Here is a 23,718-nt window from a genome sequence, read left to right as displayed (position 1 = left end):
TTCTCTCTCTTTCTTTCTCTCTCTCTCTCTCTATTTCTCTCTGACTCCCTTTCTCTCTCTCTTTCTATCCCTCTCTAAGCCCTTCATGATCTTGTAAGTCTCTATCATATCCCCTCTAAGTCTCCAGGGAAAAGAGACCCAGTTTCTCCAATCTCTCAGCGTATGGAAGGTTTTCCATCCCCTTTATCAGACGCGTCGCTCTCCTCTGAACCCTCTCGAGTAACGCCATGTTCTTCTTAAGGTACGGCGACCAATATTGGACACAGTACTCCAGATGCGGACGAACCATCGCCCGATACAATGGCAGGATAACTTCTTTCGTTCTGAGTTTAATTACAAGTTGTGTGAAGAAATATTTTCTCTGGTTTAAATCTACTACTTAGTAGCTTTATCACGTCCCTTAGTCCTAGTATTTTTGGAAAAAGTGAACAAGCAATTCACATCAATCCTTTCCACTTCACTTAGTATTTTATAGATTTCTATCATATCACCCCTGAGCCATTTCTTCTCCAAGCAGAAGAGCCCTAGCCGCTTTAGCCTTTCCTCATAGGGAAGTTGACCCATCCCTTTTATCATTTTCGCCGCCCTTCTCTGTACCTTTTCTAATTCCACTATCTAATCTAACTTTGGTTTATATACCGGGTTATCTCCCAGTGGAGCTCGACTCGGTTCACATATAATTAAGACTAGAGTACATAGCAGAAAACATAGGAGAAGGAAGAACTAATTAAAAACTAAAGTACATAAGAAAATAACTATAATATTATCATTTCGTTGAGGCTGTAGTTAAACCATTTAAAAAATTGCAAGAACAACAAAGTTTTCAGGAATTTACAAAATAATTGCAGCTGGCCTAAAAGCCTAATGGAGTCGGGAAGTTCATTCCAGATCTCTACAAACTTGAAAACAAAAGATCGACTGAGCTTCCCAGCAGATTGAATTCCCTTAAAGGAAGGGAAGGCTAACTTATATCTTTGTGTGTTTCTCAAATGGCAAAGTCTAAGGGTATTCCAACATAAGGGGACAAAAGGATCAAATATTCCATAGAGAAGCTTGAAGATTATGCATGCGCCATTTAAACTGGATCTTAAAGCAAACTGGGAGCCAGTGAAGCTTTATCAACAAAGGGGAAACATGATCATACTTTCGTTTCCCAAAAATGAAGTGCGGCCATACCATTGAGTGATACAAGGGCATTATAACATTTTCATCTTTGTCTTCCATTCCTTTCCTGATAATTCCTAACATTTTATTTGCTTTCTTAGTAGCCACCGCACCTTGAGCTGAGAATTTCAATGTATCCTCAACAATTACACCTACATCCTTTTCCTGGGTGGTGACTCCTAACACAGAACCCAGCATCACATAGCTATATTTCGGGTTCCTCTTTCGCACATGCATCACTTTGCAATTGCTCACATTAAACATCATCTGACATTTTGATGTCCAGTTTTTCTGCCATCACAGTTTTCTCTTTGTGACCTTGGGAAAATCACAGATTTCTGAATGCTACATGGATAATAATTACAACAACTGTCTTTTCTCCCATTCCACCAGAAATTCCCAAACCTGTCCTGGGGGAACCCCAGCCAGTCAGATTTTCAGGATATCCACCGTGAATATGCACAAGATTGATCTGTATCCATTTGTGAAGCGTTTTGGTACCTAGTTTAGATAAATGAAGCTAGAGCAGTGATTCCCAACCCTATCCTGGGGGACCACCAGCCAGTCAGGTTTTCAGAAGAGCCCCAATGAATATGCATGAGAGATTTGCATATAATGGAGGTGACAGGCATGCATATTCATTACGGCTCTCCTGAAAACCTGACTGGCTGGTGGTTCCCCAGGACAGGGTTGGGAACCACCAAGCCAGAGAAAGACTAATAAGCTTGGTCTTTGTTCCCTGTCCTTGTGGGCCAGGATTTTTGGGATACCCCTAATAAAAATGCAGAAGAGAAGATTTGCATACCATGGATAGAGAGAGTGCAAGCAAATCTCTCTCAGTGGCCCTGAAGGAACATAAGAATTGCCGCTGCTAGGTCAGACCAGTGGTCCATTGTGCCCTGCAGTCCGCTCACGCGGCGGCCCTTAGGTCAAAGACCAGTGCCCTGAGACTAGCCTTACCTGCATACATTCTGGTTCAGCAGGAACTTGTCTAACTTTGTCTTGAATCCCTGGAGGGTGTTTTCCCCTATAACAGCCTCCAGAAGAGCATTCCAGTTTTCCACCACTCTCTGGGTGAAGAACTTCCTTACATTTGTATGGAATCTATCCCCTTTTAACTTTAGAGAGTGCCCTCTCGTTCTCTCTACCTTGGAGAGGGTGAACAACCTGTCTTCATCTACTAAGTCTATTCCTTTCATTATCTTGAATATTTTGTTCATGTCCCCTCTCAGTCTCCTCTTTTCAAGGGAGAAGAGGCCCAGTTTCTATAATCTTTTGCTCCAGCCCCTTTACCATTTTAGTCGCTCTTCTCTGGACCCTTTCGAGTAGTACAATGTCATTCTTCATGTACGGTGACCAGTGCTGGACACAGTATTCCAGGTGGGGGCGTACCATGGGCCGGTACAGCGTCATGATAACCTTCTCCGATCTGCTTGTGATCCCCTTCTTAATCATTCCTAACATTCTGTTCGCCCTTTTTGCAGCCGCCGCGCATGGTGCGGATGGCTTCATTGACTTGTCGACCAGTACTCCTGTCTCTTTCCTGGGGGATCTTTCTGAGTACTGCACCAGACATCCTGTATTCATGTATAAGATTTTTGTTACCGACATGCATCACCTTACACTTTTCCACATTAAACCTTATTTGCCATGTCGTGGCCCATTTCTCAAGCGTGTTTATGTCACGTTGCAGGTCTTCGCAATCCTTCTGCGTCTTCACCACTCTGAATAACTCCGTATAGTCCGCAAATTTAATCACTTCGCTCATCGTACTAATTTCCAGGTCGTTTATAAATATGTTGAAGAGCATGGGTCTAAGCACCGAACCCTGCGGCACTCCACTGGTGATACTTTTCCAGTCCGAGTATTGTCCATTTACCCCCACTCTCTGTTTCCTATCCACCAAACCAGTTTTTAATCCACAAGTATTTCACCCTTGATTCCATGGCTCACAATTTTTCGAAGTAGTTGTTCATGTGGGACCTTGTCGAACGCCTTCTGAAAATCCAGATATACAATGTCGATCGGCTCACCCTTGTCTATCTGCCTGTTTACTCCCTCAAAGAAGTGCAGCAAGTTTGTCAAGCAAGATCTTCCCTTGCTGAAGCCATGATGGCTGGTCCTCATCAAATTGTGTCCATCAAAGTGATCAATGATGCGGTCCTTTATCAGCGCCTCTACCATCTTTCCCGGTACCGAGGTCAGAATCACCGGTCTGTAGTTTCCAGGATCTCCCCTTGAACTTTTCTTGAAAATCGGTGTGACATTTGCCACTTTTCAGTCTTCCAGAATCCTTCCCGATTTGATTGACAGATTAGTTGAAGCAGTTCAGCTATATCCCCTTTCAGTTCCTTGATTACCCTTGGATGGATGCCATCAGGTCCTGGGGATTTATCATTTTTAAGCCTATCAATCTGCCTGCAAACCTCTTCTAGGCTGACCGTCAATCCTGTCAGTTTCCTGTCCTCGTTTCCTGAGTATAGCCTGTCGGCTTCCGGTATGTTGTGTATATCCTCTTTGGTAAATACAGACGTAAAAAAATGTGTTCAGTTTGTCAGCGATGGTTTTGTCCTCCTTTAGCGCTCCCTTTATTCCATGGTCATCCAACGGTCCCACCGCTTCCTTCGCAGGTCGTTTCCCCTTAATATATCGAAAGAACAGCTTGAAGTTTTTCGCCTCCTTAACTATTTTTTCCTCATAGTCTCTTTTGGCCCTTCTTACCGCCTTGTGGCACCTGCTTTGATGTTGTTTGTGCTTTTTCCAGTTTTTACCGTTTTTGACCTTTTCCATTCCTTAAACGAAGTCTTCTCATCTCTGATCGCTTCCTTCACCGCTACAGTAAGCCACGCCGGTTCCTTGTTCTTTTTTCCTCTTGGATCCCTTGGTGATACGCGGTATATATAGATTTTGCGCCTCGGTGATCGTGTCCTTGAAAAGGGACCATGCTTGCTCTAGCTTTTTTACAGTGCTTATCCTCTTCTTAATCTTCTTCCCCACCATGAATCTCATTCCTTCGTAATTCTGAGAGTTAGCAGGCTTTGCCATGGTCTCTTGCGTTACTCTTGTTTGAAGAGAGGGAGCGGGAAAACAGGTAAATGCTCATACTTGTAAATGACTTAAGAACCTAGGAGGTCAGATGATGAGTGGGGCCAAGCTGCAGACAGCAAAGTACAACCAAGTACAGAAATCATCATGATGCGGCATTAACAGGGGCAGGAAAGCCTGACAGGCACTGAACAGTTCAATGAGGGTTAGGTACAACAGTTTTTTCCCCCCCCTAAATTTGCCTGAAGGCAACAGTAGTTGCTTAAGAGGCAAATTACTGTATAATGATGCTTATTTCTAGGGCAGAGGCATCCTTAGATTGGAGCATGCAAGAAATTAAACTCTTTCAGAGAAGCTGTTGAGCCTAAGCATTCAGCATATGATGCTAAAAGTTGTCTAGGTTCATTAGGTTTAGAAATAATGGCAGAAAATATGGTAGATATGGAAGTCTTACATTTCTAGCAGTCCTGCTAACAAATAAAGTGCAGGAAGCTTAGTGATCTGCATGGCTGTATGCAATTAATAATAACTTTATTCTTCTATACCACCATAGTCAGATGACTTCTAGGCGGTTCACACCGAAGAGAGCTGGACAATCAGCGAATTACAAAATGCAAATAGTGAAAGTACAACATATTATATAAGAATAGACAGAAGGAAAATATAAAGTTTAGTGTGGCTTTTGTTTAGGACAGGGGTGTCCAACCTTTTGGCTTCACTGGGCCGCATTGGCCGAAAAAAATGTTTCTGGGGCCGCACAAACTTCCAAATGCTGCAGCAAGACACAGGAGGGAGCCGGCAAGATGGTAAACACCCGGGGGCAGCAGAGGAAAACACTGCATTGCCCTCGAACGAGGCCGTACAAAATACTTCACAGGGCCACATGCGGCCCTCGGGCCACAGGTTGGACACCCCTGGTTTAGGAGATAAATCTGTCAAACAGTACGGTTTTAATTACTCTCCAAAAAGCGCCTAGGTCAGCTGTCATCCTATCCTCAAAAGAGTTTCGTGCACAAAGGCAAGGGACCTTGTATACTGCCTTTTTGTGGCTTTGGTATTCAAGGTGGTAGGCACTGGAGGATTAGGTGACTTGCCCAGCGTCGCAAGAAGCAGCACAACCTCATAACCTCTGGGTGCAGAGGCAGCAGCTCAACCAATGAAGGCATTAGCTATTAAACTTGGATGCAAAGAAGTGTATACAAGATTCAAGAGCTTATGACCTGGCTATTTAGCATGAAGCCTAAGGTTGAGAACAGGGTTATGCTGCTTGTCCAAGGCCCATCCCACCATCCAAGCCTCACCCTCTAGCTCCACCCAAAGTGACTTCAGTATTTGTGGTTCCTGTTTACATTCAAGATTGTGCAGCTCGTGACATATGCCTAAGGAGCTCCTTTGGGCAACTCCTACAGGCCTCTTCTTGTACCTGTCTCCTTCCTGATCTCTGTCTTTTAAATGTTAGAAATGTTCCTTGATGCCAGCAACAATGGATGAATCTGTTGCAGTAACAGTAAGATGCCTGAGCAGCTGGGCACATGATGGAAGGATGTTGCAGATGGCAGACAAGACACAAATGATGTCATTTAGCAGTAGCTCATTGAAATTGAAAAGCAGCTTCTGCGTTTTTTTAAATCATTGAATTCAGTTGCCAATTGTCTAAGATGTGTTAAGTTTTTACATTGAGAATGACACAGGGACATGCCCTTGTAGCTACAGAATCCACTTTGAGGTGTCTGATGTGTACTCTATGCCCTGTTGCTTGTCCTCTTTAATGGGGCCAGGCTAACTCCCTTTCCGACAGAAGGAATAAATCTTGTAACTCTTTTCCTGCAAATGTTGATTCGTCCCTGGAAGCTCAGGCAAACTACTGTAACAATACACTAAGCAATCAGCTAAAAACAGAGCATGCCATCCTCCCCGCCCCAAGAAATCAGACTATATGGTCTCCTCATGGCATCATTTTGGCCTCTCCTTACCTAGGAAGCAAGCCAGTCAGGTTGTGGAGGGAAAAACCGGCATTGATCTCCTACTTTGCAGGGAATGGCTCTATAGCTATAAAGCTTGTTGAAAAACCTATTTCTGTACGCTCATTCACTTACACAAGGACCAACCTAAACAACACTTTCGCATCATTTGTCATCATCTCTCAATTGGCAGATTTCTTCCACACAGTGTCCATAAGAGAACAGTTGCCTCATCTCCATTCCCAGCTCCATTCCCCCTTTCTTCAGAGCTTTCCTGAGCCATTAGTTGCTGACTTAGGGAATAGTCATTGCTACTGCTCTTTCAATCTTCCTTCCACCTTAGCCTCTTTCCCACTTGCTGGAAAAGTGCCAAAACCACCCACTTTTATAAAAGAAGAACCTTGATGCACCTGTTCCAACCAACTACTGCCTGATATCCAATTTGCTGATTCTTTCAATAATTACTAAGAATATAGTTTTCTGACAACTCATTTCTTACCCCTACTAATCTAGGTTTTAAGGTCATTTATAGTACTGAAACCTCCTATTCTTCCAAAGTCTTAGAAACATGATGGCAGATAAAGGCCAAAATGGCCCATCCAGTCTGCCCATTCGCAGCATCCACTATCTCCTCCTTTTCCTATAGGCTAAGGCTCTTTACACCTGCATTGTGAGGTCATAAAGCTTTATGGTTATAGAAACATGACAGCAGATAAAGGCCAAATGACCCATCCAGTCTGCCCATCCACAGTAGCCATTATCTCTTCCTTTCTAAGAGATCCCATGTGCCTATCCCACGCCTTCTTGAATTCAGACACAGTCTGTCTCCACCATTTCTACCAGGAAGGAGACTGTTCCACGCATCTACCACCCTTTCTGTAAAAAGTATTTCCTGAGACTATCACCTCTTAGCTTCATCCTATGCCCTCTCATTCCAGAGCCTCCTTTCAAATGAAAGATATTCAACTCATGCGCATTTATACCACGTAGGTATTTAAACATCTCTATCATATCTCCCCTCTCCTGCCTTTCCTCCAAAGTATATAGATAGAGATCTTTAAGTCTGTCCCCATATGCCTTGATGACAACCACACAGATGTTGGCAGAGATAATCATGGTTCTTCTCTTAGCGCAACCTTCATTCTGACAAGACTGTTCCTGCTATCTCACTGGAAGAACTGCGCCTAACAGGCATAGCCCTCAGCTGGTTTAAGTCCTTCTTGTTAGATAGAATTTCAGTTAACCTGTAAGGACCTAAGGTAAGTCATCTGCTCCCAGATCAGTAGTTTGTGGAGTATCTCAGGGTTCTGTTCTACACTCCTTAATTTATTCTGCCTCTACCCTCCACATTTATTCAAAGTTTTAGAGTCATACTTCTTCCTATAATGACAACATTCAAATACTTATTAATATGGACCCCTTATCATCAGATGACCTCTCTCTCTCTTGATGTCACAGCCTGCTTCAAGAAACATTGATTTAAGCTAAATCCTTACAAGTTGGAAGCCATCTGGTTCTCCTGGGAGGTATATTCAGTCTAGCTTGGCACCTATGGTTTGTAATGTCCCGCTGTCCCTTAAGGACTTAGTAATTTTTCTAGGAGTGCATTTTATTTTCATCTTATCTTAATAAACAAATCTACTCTCTTATTCACTTTCTTTGCCTGCAGGAAAATCTGATTCATTACTGTTAGACAAGTATCTTATTCTCAACTATGGCAACTCTTTAAGATTATACAGAATATGGCTGTTTAAACTTCCTTTCATGGTCAGAAGATATGACTGCGTCACACTTTGCTGTCCATCTCCTTCAGAATTCAGTTCAAAATCTTAGTTTCAACTCATTGCATTATATAGTTTCTATCCTAACTCTTCCAACATTTTACATCCCATTAAATCCCACACCATTTTCTTTTGAAGATCCTTTCTCCTATTGGTGAAGTCATCTGCTGTGTTTTGGTCTTCTTCCCTAGAAATCTCTCCCAAAGTTCAGAGATAAATCTAGTTAACTAAAAAGTCAAGCAAGCTACAAAGTTTGACTCTCTCTTTATGCATCTCCCTCAGCTGTCTAGTTATCATATCCATCCTCCCTGTCCTCCACTTTCAAGCAACCTCTTCTGCAGTCCCTTCACAATGCTATATTTGCAATCATGAGCTGCAGCTTGGTATGCATATATGTTCATGATATATTGACTCTATAAGTTACCCTCATTTGTCAATATTCAACATCTCTTTGTAACCAACTAGTGTCTTCTGTTGCTAAACGCCCATCCTCCAATATACATGTTTTAAATTTTCTATGTTTTGAATAGCACTTTGTTGGCCCTGATAAAAGGCACTTAAATTAATAAACTTTACCAATTTTAAACATAAGAATAGTCTTACTGGGTCAGACCATTGGTCCATCAAGCCCAGTAGCCCATTCTCACGGTGGCCAAAACCCAAAGAGTAGCAACATTCCATGCTACCGAGCCAGGGCAAGCAGTGGCTTCCCCATGTCTTTCTCAATAACAGACTATGGACTTTTCCTCCAGGAACTTGTCCAAACCTTTCTTAAAACCAGCTACACTATCCTTTTTTGTGCTATTATGAACTCTACACAATTTTTATTTTGAAGACAACGGGTAGACAAATTGAAAACAAAATGGGAAGGGAATGCAGGGTAAGGATGCAAAATGCAGGGTAAGGAAGAGGTGCTGTGGATGTAAAATGATGGCAAAAACACTCATAAGAACATACAAATAGCCATACTGGGTCAGACCAATGCTCCATCAAGCCCAGGATCCTTTTTCCATAGTGGCCTATCTAGGTTACAATTATCTGGCAGAATACCCAAAAAGTAGCAACATTCCATGCGGAATCCCCAAAGAGTAGCAAGATTCCGGAACCCCAAATAGTAGCTACACATTCCATGCACAATCCCTAAATAGTGAGAACATTTCATGCGCAATCCCCAAAGAGTAGCAACATTCTATGCTACTGATTCAGGGAAAGCAATAGCTTCTCTCATGTCTGTCTCAATAATAGACTATGGACTTTTCCTCCAGGAACTTGTCCAAATCTTTTTTTTTAAACCAGCTACATTAACCGCTCTCACCACATCCTCTGGCAACGCATTCCACAGCTGAACTATTCTGAGTGAAAAAATATTTCCTCCTATTGGTTTTAAAAGTATTTCCCTGTAACTTCATCGAGTGTGCCCTAGTCTTTGTAACTTTTGATGAGAATGAAAAATTTGATTCAGTCATAGAAATTTAGGGCCTCAAAATCAATTGGCAGCAATCACTATTTTGCTAACCACCACTGGCATTAAACCAACATGTTTCTGTAGCTGGCTAACACATAGCTGGTTGTGTGATCTTCAGCTGAAAATTAGTGGTTAGCCCCAAACAGACAATTTAACTGGCCAGGAAACGTTTCTGGCCAGTTAAATTGCCTTGAATATCAACCTCTTATAAGATACCATAAAAATAATATCTATGCACGGAATTACAATGCAGATGTATCCATGCACATAACGCATTGTTTGCAACTCCTCCAAGTGGAGGTAAAGTTGTGCAATTATTAATTCTATCACTAATACACATCCATCTGCATGTTTCCCTGGCAATGAGTACACTCTGCAACGTTTGTGTGCATTATTTGCATATGATTTGGTTAGAGCATCGGGCGTAAATTGTGTGTATGTCCGCGTTAAGAAAAGTGCAGCAGCTTCAGCAGATCTCATGCACAATTTATGGCATCAGCCTGTCAGTCTTTGCACCTCCTGTCCTCTTGTTTTTGGAAGCAGTTAAGAATCTCCAAACTGAGGTTAATTGAATCCCTAAGCTCTGGTTCTGGAAGACTAACTGTCTGCATTTTTTTTTTTTTAACCAAGTTGAAAAAACCTCTGTGTAATAAGGACAAAAACTGAGAACACAGGCCAATATGCCTCCTGGTGAATGACTTATTAAGGGCAATGCAGAGACGGGAGCATGGCGCCAGATCAGAGCACAAATTATGAAAGAGAAGAACAAAAGATGCTATCATGTAGTCTTTTCTCTGAATAACGTTCTTTATTTTAAAAAGTTCTGTTTGCGCCAGATGAAAAGATGCAAATTTTCTTGCATCACTAGATCAGTACCTGAAACTTCATGCTGTGTAGACAAAACACAAAGCGGGAGCTTTGCATTCTCCACCACTGCTAGAAATATGCTCTTAAGAGAACTTGGAAAGCCCAGAAACCATTGGTCCCTGCTGGAAGTTGGACGTTCATGCTGCCTTGTCTTCCTGATGCGACCTCTGCATCGTTCTATCAGTGGGGGATCCAGCGCTCTCTCCCTGCCCCGGGGCTAAACATATGTTCCACTCTAACCTGACTGCAATCAGGCTCTTTCAGAAAAAATAATTGTTTTATGTTTATTAATCACCTGTATGCAGATGGGATGCAATAAATCACAAAATCGAGGCAATAAAAGGCAGAGACCAGGAGCAGTGGAGCATTACCAGTGCCAAGTGGAAATCCCTCAATGGCAAGATCCTGTCTAAGAACTCGGGATTTTAATCAAAGGACATCTAAATAATTAGGGGTTTCACCCCAATATAAAAGTCTGAAGGAGTAAATAGATAATTGAGGGTTCAAATGGCCAGCACAGTGCAACTTTCCATATGGAGTACTCTCTGTGTAGCAGAACCTCGGCAGTGATGTTCCCAATTCAGCCACCCCCCCTATCCAAGAGTGTGACAAGGCAACCTGCTACCATTCCCAAATCAAAAGGCTCCTATTTTGTACATGCCCAGGTTTCTGCTGATGTAGAGATCAGTCTTAGGGAAGGGTTGAGATAATGTGAACAGTTATCTGCACTTCCAAAAACTATTGAAAATATCTTTGATTGTAAGATTGGGGGAAAATTAATGATTAATTCACAAATTTTGCAATTCACTTATTTGTACAGTCTCTTGTTTCTGTAAACTGCATCGATCTGGAAGGTTTTGCAGTCTATAAATATACTGTAATGTAATGTAATGAAAGTAGAAATTCCCATGGGATAAGAACAAAAGAGTTGCCACACTGGGACGGACCGAAGGTCCATCAAGCCAAGTATCCTGTTCCCAATTGTGGCCAACCCAGGTCACAAGTACCCCAAAAATCAAGACCCCAAAAGAGTAAAACAGATTGTCTGCTGCTTATCCTAGAAATAAGCAGTGGATTTTCCCACATCCATCCTAATAATGGCTTATGGACTTTTCTTTTAGGAAATTATCCAAATCCTTTTTAATCCCTGCTAAACTTATTGCTTTCACCACATTCTCTGGCAATTGCCTTGTCCGTCTGGCTTCTTGTTTCTAGTTCAGTTTTTACCTGCCATTCTTCTGTTTCTGGCCTGTGATCCCTTATTCTGTATTGGCGAGGGTCTATTTGTGATCTGCAGGTGAGACAGAGGCGAGGGGGTTCTGCTAGTGTATAGTGTCTGTGCAAGGATCTGTCTTGGTACTCCTTGCTGTTTTTCTCCCAAGGTGTAATGACCATGCCCCCAAGGTCTCCCTTAAATCCTTAACATAACTTCGTACTTCTTGACCGCGTAACTATAAGTTCTATGCGGTTTACAAAAGATTATGAACTAAAGACAATTTGAGAATGACAAAAAGAAATTATTTGGCCAAGTATTTTGAGAAGAGATGAATTTTCAATTGAGCTCTGAAATGTTTATAAGAACAGGCTCTATGCAATAACAATCAAAATTCTCTGTCATGAGAAGCCGCTTGGAATGCTAAAGTATGGTCAAGAAATTTCTTGCTTTTACAGCCCTGTACGGATGGAAAGGTAAACAGGACATGGGGTCTTCTACTATATTTATATGATGCTAAAGAGACTCTGTTAACCATGTAAAACGGAGTGGTACCACACATAACCTTATAGCAAAAGCAACCCAGCTTAAACAAAACACGAGCCTCCATTGGAAGCCAGTGCAACTCAGAATAAAATGGAGTTACATGGTCATACTTTTTAAGACCGTAGATCATTCTAACCGCTGTATTCTGAATCAGTGTAAGTCTGACCATGTCTTTCTTGGGAATTGGTAAGTGTACAATATTGCAATAATCCAAAAGACTCAGTAACAAAGATTGTACCATAAGTTTAAAAGCAGAAAACTCAAAAAAGGGTCTAATGGTACGCAATTTCCATAATGTATAATAACCCTTTATGTACCACAATATCTATTTGGTTTTCTTGGTCAAATGCTGATCCAAAATGACTCCCAATATTTTAATTGTTGGTTGACTTGTATATAAAGTAGAATTTACACTAATCGATGGCTCGTGAATGATCTTATGTGGCGACACGACAAGAAACTTTGTCTTATCAGGGTTAAGCTTGAGTTTGAAATCCTGCATCCAAGAGTTCAACAATTTCAACACAGACTCAATTTTATGAGAAATATAAGATAGAACTGTACCGCAAGGTATAACAATTGTAATATCGTCAGCATAGCTGAACAGTTCTATACCTAGATTACTCAAGCTGTAACCCAAGGAAGAGAGATATACATTAAATAATGTGGGAGAAAGTGGGGAACCCTGAGGTACACCACTCGGGTTTTTCCAGTTAAAGGAAAACTGATTATTAAACTTAACCTGATATTGTCTGGATTCCAAGAATCCTTTAAACCACAGGAGAACATTGCCCTGTAGGCCAAAAGCGTCCAAGCAAAGCCAATAATTTGGTATGATCTACCAAATCGAGGCACTGCTTAGGTCAAACTGAAGCACCAATGTACTGTTACCCTTGCTCAGTAGGCAATTTAGATGGTCTAATAATGTAGCCAACAGTGTCTCAGTGCTGAAACCTGATTGGGAATCATGCAGTAGTATTTTGTGAGCTGGATTTGAACTAGACCCTCCATGATTTTCACAAAAAAGGGAATGGATGCAATAGGTCTATAATTAGATGGTAATGAAATAGATTCTTTGCTGTTTTTTAATTATTGGCATAATAATTATATTACCTTCTTCTTGTGGAAATATTCCTGCTTCTAGGGAGTCAGATAGCCATTCGAATAATTTCAGTTTGAAGCTTAAAAGGGCATCTGCCATAAGGTTGGGGGACCAGGGGCCAAGCAGACAGTATGATATAGCATATCTACAAAATAATTTGGAAAAATCATCCCATTCTCGATCAAATGTAGACCAATATAGATCTTAATCTTCATCATACCTAAGATGTCACAGAATCAATTCTCATAACAAGATGAACTTTTTGACCTGGGCCAACTCATTTTGGGAAAATATTCAGAGGCAGATGTAGACATCCAGGTTCGACTGAAAATTCAACTATGTCCTAAGCAGCTCCATCTTTTTTTTTTTTCAAGGTCAGGCAGATGGGGGACCAGGATCCAGCACTGCATTTTGATGGTCAGTAAGGTAGATAAGAGGAAGGAGCTGGAATTTATTATTATTATTATTATTTTTTTTTAAATCAATGCTGGGCACCTAAATTCCCCGCCCTAACCCCATCATCATAGCCTTCATGTTTGGTCACCTAAATTTTAGAGCCTTGAGAAACTAGGCACCATTTAGGCCCAGGACATTTTCCAAAGAGACAATTTAGATACCTATCAATAAGATCTTCTGAAATAGAACCTGACACTCTAAATGCCTTGACAAAAATCACATCTTTATATCCCCAAAGGGATAACATGGCAGAACATCAATATGTCCTCCACCTCTGCCTCCAAACCACATAGGGTTTCAATCTCAGTGCCAAGGCTAGGAAAGGACTGTCCTCAGAATTTTTACTTTAATCTTAACTAAAACCAAAGCTGAGAAGTGGAAGAATATCATATAGACACCAACTCAGATCGTGAAGGAGTCACTTTCTCTCCCGTACCTTACCTCAACTCCACCTGAGATAAATCATTGTTTCACTTCCCCTCTCTAACATCTGATGCTTTAAATTAGGCTAGCTACAAAAAAAATAATTAAAAAAAAGTATCCCCCCCCCGATATCTCCTACTGTAGTACTTATGTTTCTAAAGTTTGCTATTAGAGAAGCACGTTGGGATCCAAATTAATGCTATGAATAATGAAGAGGAAATAAAACAGAACGTGTGGCTGAACCTCCAAGATGAACTGTTGCCTTTTGGATTAGGAATGAAAAATATTTGTAATGCAGGAAAGGAAAACCGAATGTGACTAAACTGATAATCCACACCGCATGAGATTCCCCGATAACATCTGTGTGTGCGTGTAGAGACACACAGCTAGCCTGCAAGTTTACATTTACATATGGAATGAAACACAGATCTTTCCCTTTCCGTAAGTGACCACAAATGTTAGAATTTGGACAAAATCACTAGCAAATAAACCTAATATTTCCTCCTAGAATGAACTGCATATTTCAAAGTGGATTATTGTGGTCAGGCGACCTGGGTTCGATTTTTTTTTTCCACTTTAGAAAAAGAAAAAGACAATATGGCTCCAACAGACCCAGACTGAAGCAGAAGTGGTTGTAAGGCCCTCTCTCTTTCTCCGATATGACACGCTTGCATTATATGGTATCATATTCTCTCGAGTAGCTCTTATCCATGTTTGCTGAGAATGATTCACATTCAAATCTAGATTCTACCACAGACACTTGCTTTGACCTCAAGCAAGTCATTTAAAATCTAACTGCTTTACGGACTGTCTCAAGTGAGTCAGGGTTTTTTTTTTTTACTGGCAGGAATTCGCTGTACCTGGATGTAGATTACTAAAATCGTATCTTGCTTGCAAAACTAAGATACGGAAGATGCAAGTTGGAGAACTTGGAATATGAGGAACGACTCAAGAAACTAGGACTGTTCTCCCTTGAGAAGAGAAGGCTGCGAGGGGACATGATCGAGACGTTCAAAATGCTGAAAGGCATCGATAAAATAGAGCAGGAAAATAAATTATTTACATTGTCCAACGCGACACGGACAAGAGGACATGGTTTGAAGCTAAGGGGGGACAAGTCCAGGACAAATGTCAGGAAGTTCTGTTTTACGCAGCGAGTGGTAGACGCCTGGAATGCTCTCCCAAAGGAGGTTATCAAGGAATCCACTGTGCTGGGATTCAAAGGCAAATTAGATGCACATCTCCTTATGAGAGGCATAGAGGGATATGGGTGACTAAAACTACATCAGGTGTATACCTGACTGGGCCTCCGCGTGTGCGGATCGCCGGACTTGATGGACCATGGGTCTGATCCGGAGATGGCAGTTCTTATGTTCTTATGAGAGGACTCACAGATAATCTCAAAGTTGAGGTTCTGTTCCTGAGAAAATATATGAAATGGCTCCACTAAACTAGATGCCATTGACATCTTATAAATCCACTATTGTTATCCATTCAGTCGTCTTCGACTCCATAGGCCAGTCCTCGCCATGCCTCTCTGTTTTCCATGGCTTCTTGCAATTGCTTGAAGTTCATTCCTGTGTCATTCTGGATGGTCGCCAGCCAATGGGCCTTTGGTCTCCCCTGCTTCCTTTTACCACTGACCATTCCAAATAGCACCTCCTTTTCTAATGAATTCGCCCTCATCAGTTTCCGTCTGGCAATCTTGCCTTCCAGGGATAACTCTGGGGTTTATATGATCAAACCAATTTAATATATGGAAAAATAGTTTGTTCAACTGATCAAACAATATGCAACTATATGTGAACAAACTGATTGCAGCTAATATTTATACCACGACCTCAAACACCCAAGACACTACTTAATTCATTTCGTGTCCTTACTGGGGTGACGTATTCATCATCGGTCTTGTTTAATTTTTAATGCAGGATGTACCCTAATGCATCTATGTGGTGCTATAAGAGCACTTAACTTATAGCCCGATGGCTACCCAGCCGTTTCACTGACACGTTTCCTCAGGGGCTGTTACTCTTCACTCTTGTCTTGTTCTGCATTAAAGCAAACTGCATTGCTGTTTTATTTTGAGTGCAAATCCCAACCACTCTGTTTACTCCATTGTTTTTACTATTGTGAGAGTAAACAGAGTAAGTTATTTCTATAAGATGAATAGAATGTAATTGGATGCTAGGATCCATAGGGAAGAGGTATGGCCAGTAGGAAAAAGGAGGTATTGATGCCTCTGTATAAGACTCTGGTGAGACCTTATTTAGAATATTATGTACAATTCTGGAGGCCGCATCTTCAAAAAGATATAAACAAGGATGGAGTCGGTCCAGAGGAAGGCTACTAAAATGGTCGGTGGTCTTTGTTATAAGGCATATGGAGACAAACTTAAAGATTTCAATATGTATACTTTGGAGAAAGGCAGGAGAAGGGAGATTTGACAGATGTTTAAATACCTACATGGCGTAAATGTGCACGAGTTGAGTCTCTTTCATTTGAAAGGAAACTTTGTAATGAGAGGGCACAGGATGAAGTTAAGAGGTGGGGGAGGGTTTGAGGGACAATATGTGAATGCTTATTTTGCAAAAAAAATTAAGTATCATGTTGGTTCAAATTTGTTTAAATTTTGGATTTTAAAGACAATTTTCAATAAAAATATATTTTAAAACAAAAACAGGATGAAGTTAAGAGGTGATAGTCTCCGGAGTAATCTAAAGAAATATGTTTTTACAGAAATGGTGGTAGATGCATGGAACAGTCTCCCAGAAGAGGTAGTGGAACAGAGACTGTCTGAATTCAAAAGGGCCTGGGATAGGCACATGGGATCTCTTGGAAAGAGAAAGAGATAATGGTTACTGCGGATGGGCAGACTGGATGGGCCATTTGGTCTTTATCTGTCATCATGTTTATCTGTTTCTATAATTATCAAGCTCTATGACCTCCCAATGCAGGTGTAAAGAGCCTTAGCCTATAGGGAGAGGAGTTAGTGTATGCTGCGGATGGGCAGACTGGATGGGCCATTTGGCCTTTATCTGCCATCATGTTTCTATGTTTACTTGTTAACAGACAGATAAATAATCAGGTTGGATGAACTTTAGACGTCAGACCACTTTGAATAAAGCCAAAGCATGATGGCTGACATGTCAATTTCACTTACCTAGACACGGCATAGCCCAAGCAGATAAAAAATTCTACTTGGGGTGAGGAGGGAGAGGACACTAGTTTACTGTTGATTTATGTATATTTGGTGGCAGTTCACCCAGATGTTACAATAAGTGAATTACGAATCCTTTTAAATAAATAAATACAAGTGCCAATGTTATGCATTTATTTAAAATTTCACAGGTTTTATACATGAGCCACACTTGAAGAGCTTACACAATATAAAAAAGATAATGTGGAGATCAATGAATCCTAGAGAAGGCGTGGGGGGTTAGACTTTCTGCAAGCAGATCCTCTCTAGCTCATGAATGCCTTCTTTATCGATGATCCTGACATTGAAAGATGGTAGGTTCAAGATAAAGCGTCTCTGAAGCTGAAATAAGGAAAAAGAAAGACCATGAATACAGAAGCCATGAGACACTTCTTGAACATGTACCTCGAAGCTGCCACTAACCCACTCCACCCGCATCAGCTCTGTGCCGCTAAACCAACCTGGCATGCCGGACGAGGAGGGAAGGACGCAACAAATAGTTTTTATTGACCAAGGGAAAGCACTGCTTAAACAATTCCTTGATATAATGTGTAGCTTTGTATTTCTGTACTTTTGTATAAAATAGGCCAAAATAGGGAGAAAATCCTCTGTATAAAAAAAAATATACTTCTCTAACAATTTATCACAGAATATGCATTACAAAACATAACCATTAAATATACGAATAAAATTGAAATTTTTTATATGAAGTGCTCAGTGGGTTCAAGCAACAGTGGCTCATGGGACCATCACAGCACTCCAGAAGTCCCAGACCGCCCAAAACCTTCAAATAAAGCCAAAGTACTTATCTATGCCTTATCGGCGGTGTTAATCCATTTCAGCCACTACGTGCTGCCCCTCGTATGCTGTTACACTCCCCTGTGAAGTGACCCCCCCAATCTGCTTCATCAGGAGGGGTTCTTACAGCTGAAAAGTGGTCAGATGAGGGATGCCGCCTTGATAAAGCTTTTAAGCGAAACATGTCGGCTTACTGATCCCTGCCCGAAAGACCACAAAGATAAGTCAATTAAACTTTTCTAAGGTTATATTTATAGTATTTAAAGTTAATGAAGAAAAAATAAACAATAGAATTCAAATAGTGAAACCACTTATAAGTAGAACTGAAGATGAACTGACTCATCAAGCTTAGGGTGATGAATGGTGGTAAATCTGGATGCTTGTGACGCTTGAATATATACCAGTAAGTGGTGTATATGAAATAGGAGGTGTTTATAATTGGTCCCAAGGGCTTCAAGGTAAAATAACACTATTCGCCGATGACGCCAAACTATGTAATATAGTAAGTGAATGCAGTTTACAGAATTATATGGCGCAGGACCTGCTTACATTGGAAAGTTGGTCCTCAACCTGGCAGCTAGGCTTCAATGCTAAGAAATGTAAGGTCATGCATCTCGGAAGCGGAAATCCATGCAGGACGTACTTCTTGAACGGAGAAACTTTAACTAGGACTTCAGCAGAACGAGATTTAGGAGTAATCATCAGTGCAGACATGAAAACTGCCAATCAAGTGGAGAAGGCTTCATCCAAGGCAAGGCAGATATTGGGTTGTATCAATAGAAGTTTCGTCAGCCGAAAGCCTGAAGTCATAATGTCTTTGTACAGGGCCATGGCGAGACCTCATCTGGAGTACTGTGTGCAATTCTGGAGGCCACATTACAGTAAAGATGTGCGCAGAATTGAATCGGTTCAGCGGACGGCCACCAGGATGATCTCGGGGCTCAAGGGTCTCTCGTACAAAGAGAGACTGAACAAATTGCAGCTCTACACTCTCGAGGAACGTAGGGAGAGGGGAGACATGATCGAAACATTTAAGTACCTCACGGGACGTGTCGAAATGGAAGATGATATTTTCTTTCTCAAGGGACCCTCGGCCACAAGAGGGCACCCGCTCAAACTCAGGGGCGGAAAATTTCATGGCGACACCAGAAAGTATTTCTTCACAGAGAGAGTGGTTGATCATTGGAACAAGCTTCCAGTGCAGGTGATCGAGGCAGACAGCGTGCCAGACTTTAAGAATAAATGGGATACCCATGTGGAATCCCTACGAGGGTCAAGATAAGAAAATTGGGTCATTAGGGCATAGACAGGAGGTGGGTAAGCAGAGTGGGCAGACTTGATGGGCTGTAGCCCTTTTCTGCCGTCATCTTCTATGTTTCTAATATACAAGTGCCGGATGAAATCTAATCATGAGGGAAAGCATTTTGCAAAATCTAGATTGGGGAGGGGGGGTCACTTCAAAGGGGAGTGTAACAGCATACGAGGGGCAACAAGTAGTGGCTGAAATGGAATAACACTGCCGATAAGGCATAGATAAGTACCTTGGCTTTATTTGAAGGTTTTGGGCGGTCTGGGACTTTTGGAGTGCTGTGATGGTCCCATGAGCCACTGTTGCTTGAACCCACTGAGCACTTCATATAAAAAAATGTCATTTTTATTCGTATATTTAATGATTATGTTTTGTAATGCATACTCTGTGATAAATTGTTAAGAGATGGACTTTGTATCGTCAGAAGCTACCTCTCCATGCATTGTTCTAAAAGCAGAGCAAACAAACCAAAACTGCAGACTTGTACACGGTGCAGGCAAATTTTATTTTGACAAATAAATCTTAACTAAAAACCTTTTACCAGACGGGGGACCCAACACGGTCCGTGTTTCGGACAACCTTCATCAGGGGTCCATGGTAATAAAGGTAAAAAGAAAAATATCACAAAAAGAAGCCTGGAAAAGTAGCGTTGGTAGCACACCAGTGAATCTCCGAAATGCACTACAAGTTCGTCACAGTAAAAACTTGTAGTGCATTTCGGAGATTCACTGGTGTGCTACCAACGCTACTTTTCCAGGCTTCTTTTTGTGATATTTTTCTTTTTACCTTTATTACCATGGACCCCTGATGAAGGTTGTCCGAAACACGGACCGTGTTGGGTCCCCCGTCTGGTAAAAGGTTTTTAGTTAAGATTTATTTGTCAAAATAAAATTTGCCTGCACCGTGTACAAGTCTGCAGTTTTGGTTTGTTTGCTCTGGTCTGTTTTTTCACTGCAGACGAAGTTGGACCTCTGTTTTTTTTTTTGTTGTTGTTGTTTTGTTCTAAAAGCAACCTTATGTGACGGCGCATTGTAGCTAAGACTGCAAAATCAGAACCCGTTCCGAGGTCTCTGGGGAGGATGGGTTATTAAACCCAATAAATAGCTAAACAGAGGCGGGCCTTGGTACACCAGAAACAGTATTTCTGACATTCAGAACTGCATCCAAACACTCACATTGATCAGTAACTGAACAATAATACCCTACAGCTGGGGCATTTAATGCTACTTAAAGCCCTCTGTTAACTCCCAGAGCGCTACCAAATGCCCCAGCTGATCCCTCCCGTCCATCAATGCTTACTAGACGTGGCACTGGGGTAAGAGGGTTCAAGTGCTTTCACTTCTCTTATGGATGAGTCTGTGCCTTTGTTTGCTGAAATTACCTTTACAAACACTTTGCAAGTGCACTACACAGGGAACCAGAATCATTTCCGCAAAACAGAACAGCACAATTCAACATAGTGGTTCAGAATCCTGTTTTGGAAGCAAGTGTTAAGGTCACTGGCAAAATTCAGCCGTTTTCTCTCTCGTTCTAAACAATGCTTGTCAGGAGGGAATCATGCTGAAATTTGCATGGATTTTAGTTGAGACTGCAGACTGACTTCCATAGGCAAGATCAAATTTATAGCAGGAACAATCGCTAGCCTAGCGTACCAAGAGATGTAACATGATTATAAAACCTGTTAAGTGAATAAACCTGTTAGTTGCAAAGTTCTTTGAAAGCTTCATTGTACAAAATTTGTCTGACACACAACTAAAATCTAATAAAAGGATAATTCTGTTAGTGTGCTTAACCTGACAGCGTGCCAAATGTACGCTAGTTAACAGGTCTCCGCTGAACTGGCTGTGTGGGATAGTCACTGAAGTCAATCCATCAGGAACACGACAGCCACACTGCACCCCATCCCGCTACCAATTACCTGCAGTCACTTCTCGATGCCACATTGTAAAACTGAAGCCCTGCTGGAGAAGGCAGTTCGCAGTCTGTCCTTTACCCTTGTTCTTATATTCAAAGACTTAAAACTGCTCGGGTCTGCTGGTACAGCTTTTCGCTGGAAATATTTTCTCTACCAGAGACCGCCGCCGTTTTTGATTTAAGGGATGGAAATGGCCGACTGCTTTTACCATTTCACTTACAAATGAATTGACAAAGCACTCCAAAATATCAACCGTGTGTGAGAAATTGGAATCTACTATGAGCGCTTTTCAATGTACTGTACCCGATAGATCCAGAGTAAATTCCTGCCACCAGAACTAGGGGAGGGTTTGCTCATAAAGGTTCAACTCATGACTGCTATTAGTACTTGCTACATGCGGTCACAAAAGCAGTCTCTCCAGCTCATCTAAGTGGCACATTTTAAGGTGGGAACAAACTCACGTGTACTCTATGTTGTATGTTTTATAAAAAGCACAACTAACAAGTTTCTGGGATACAATCGTAATGACTAATAAATATATATTAAATACGTATTGTAGAATATAGTTACTAGCAGGGACTCATTCAGGCCACATACACAAAAGTAGTTGACATAACACAAACTGTATGCAAAATAATAATAATATTGAAACGGAGAAAAAATAAACCTCAATTGTGAGAGGTTGGGACTACACAAGTGCCCAGCCCTCAACACATCATCATGGGTTTATAAAAAAACTCCGCATACATAGAAATAAATAGGGCTTCCATTCGTACAAAGTCACATTTTTTTCAAGAACTTTTTTGTGTGTAATGACAGCTATAAACACCCAATTCCATGTAATATACGTGTCAACAATTGGTGACCAGAACCCCAAGCTTGACTATATTAATAGTGAAGGCTACAGCTCAGTTTCATTTGTGTAAGTTGTTTTGGAGGCATGGAGCACAAAAAATCACAATTAAGGAAGAAATACACTCATCTGAAAGTGTGAAATTTCAACAGAGGCTTTCAACTCTTAATCCCGACAGAAAAGACTTTCTGTTTCGCCAAGAACAGGCTACTTCAGGGGATATATGCCATCTTCGAATGCCAACTCCATTTTGAGAGGAGCCGGCTTCATTTCCATCGGATTGTAAGACGCAAGGAGACATTCGAAGATGGCATATATCCCCTGAAGTAGCCTGTTCTTGGCGAAACAGAAAGTCTTTTCTGTCGGGATTAAGAGTTGAAAGCCTCTGTTGAAATTTCACACTTTCAGATGAGTGTATTTCTTCCTTAATTGTGATTTTTTGTGCTCCATGCCTCCAAAACAACTTACACAAATGAAACTGAGCTGTAGCCTTCACTATTAATATAGTCAAGCTTGGGGTTCTGGTCACCAATTGTTGACATGTATATTACATGGAATTGGGTGTTTATAGCTGTCATTACACACAAAAAAGTTCTTGAAAAAAATGTGACTTTGTACGAATGGAAGCCCTATTTATTTCTATGTATGCGGAGTTTTTTTATAAACCCGTGATGATGTGTTGAGGGCTGGGCACTTGTGTAGTCCCAACCTCTCACAATTGAGGTTTATTTTTTCTCCGTTTCAATATTATTATTATTTTGCATACAGTTTGTGTTATGTCAACTACTTTTGTGTATGTGGCCTGAATGAGTCCCTGCTAGTAACTATATTCTACAATACGTATTTAATATATATTTATAAAAAGCACACCCTGCCGTTTTTAAAATGGAGGCTTCTGGTCTCTGCTTAAGTTAATTCAGTCTGAAAGGCCCCCAAGTCTTTGAAGCAGCGCGGAATAAGAGATTTATTTCCCTCTCCAATTCTGTGCAGATCGGTTCTCTCTCTCTCTCTCTCTGTTTCTCATGTCCATCATTTTCACCTTTCTAAACCCAGGCTACCGTAAACCTCACTGCTCTCCTGGCATGGTCAGAAGTATCCAGAGAACTACACGAGCTATGAGCTGAAACCCTGCCCAAAGGCACTTACCTCATCGAAGCATTTCTTAAGAAGCGCTATTGCCTCCTCACGTGTGATACCTGAAGGGGAGAAAGACAAATCCACACTGTTTTAATTAAACGTGAAACTTTCAAAACTTGAAGACCTTTGCTTATTCAATTGAAATTTTTTTTTGCTGGGCAGATCCAGACGTAGAAAAAAACAGAGAGTAAACACATTCCATATGTAATCGGGCAGTGGTAAGGGCTGAAGCAACTCTGCGCTATAACCAGCCATTGAGAATCGATTTGTTCCACTGAGCAGAAGCATGACAAATTCTGCCTCTTCACAGGCCAGGAACTTGCTCAGGAAAAGTCCAGCTCTAGTCTCTTCGGAGTTTATTAGGGTTTTAAATCAGCTCCATCTGCCTTGGGGGGGGGGGGGGGGGTGCACTTAGTGAATAAAGAGAAGAGGGTGGGAGGTGGGGCATTTTTGCTTTACATCCTGCTGGGTGTTAGTTTAAATAATA

General features: G+C 41.3%; 1 protein-coding gene across 1 annotated transcript in view; it reads right to left on the bottom strand.

The window, feature by feature from the left end:
* Positions 1 to 17,337: 17,337 nt before the first annotated feature.
* The window catches only part of PSMB2 (proteasome 20S subunit beta 2), a 40,081-nt gene continuing 33,700 nt past the window's right edge, over positions 17,338 to 23,718 (bottom strand). Inside the window, exons 5-6 of the mRNA XM_033957492.1 lie at positions 23,241 to 23,290; positions 17,338 to 17,561 (exon numbers count right to left, since the gene is read on the bottom strand). Of these exons, the coding sequence (XP_033813383.1) occupies positions 17,460 to 17,561; positions 23,241 to 23,290 (152 nt within the window). The 3' untranslated portion in view covers positions 17,338 to 17,459. The remainder of the gene's footprint in view (positions 17,562 to 23,240; positions 23,291 to 23,718) is intronic.

The sequence above is a fragment of the Geotrypetes seraphini genome, chromosome 8 (assembly GCF_902459505.1).
Source record: "Geotrypetes seraphini chromosome 8, aGeoSer1.1, whole genome shotgun sequence".
NCBI lineage: Eukaryota > Metazoa > Chordata > Amphibia > Gymnophiona > Dermophiidae > Geotrypetes > Geotrypetes seraphini.
The sequence above is the reverse complement of the archived record's forward strand: the minus strand, read 5'-3'. Positions and strand labels throughout refer to the sequence as shown.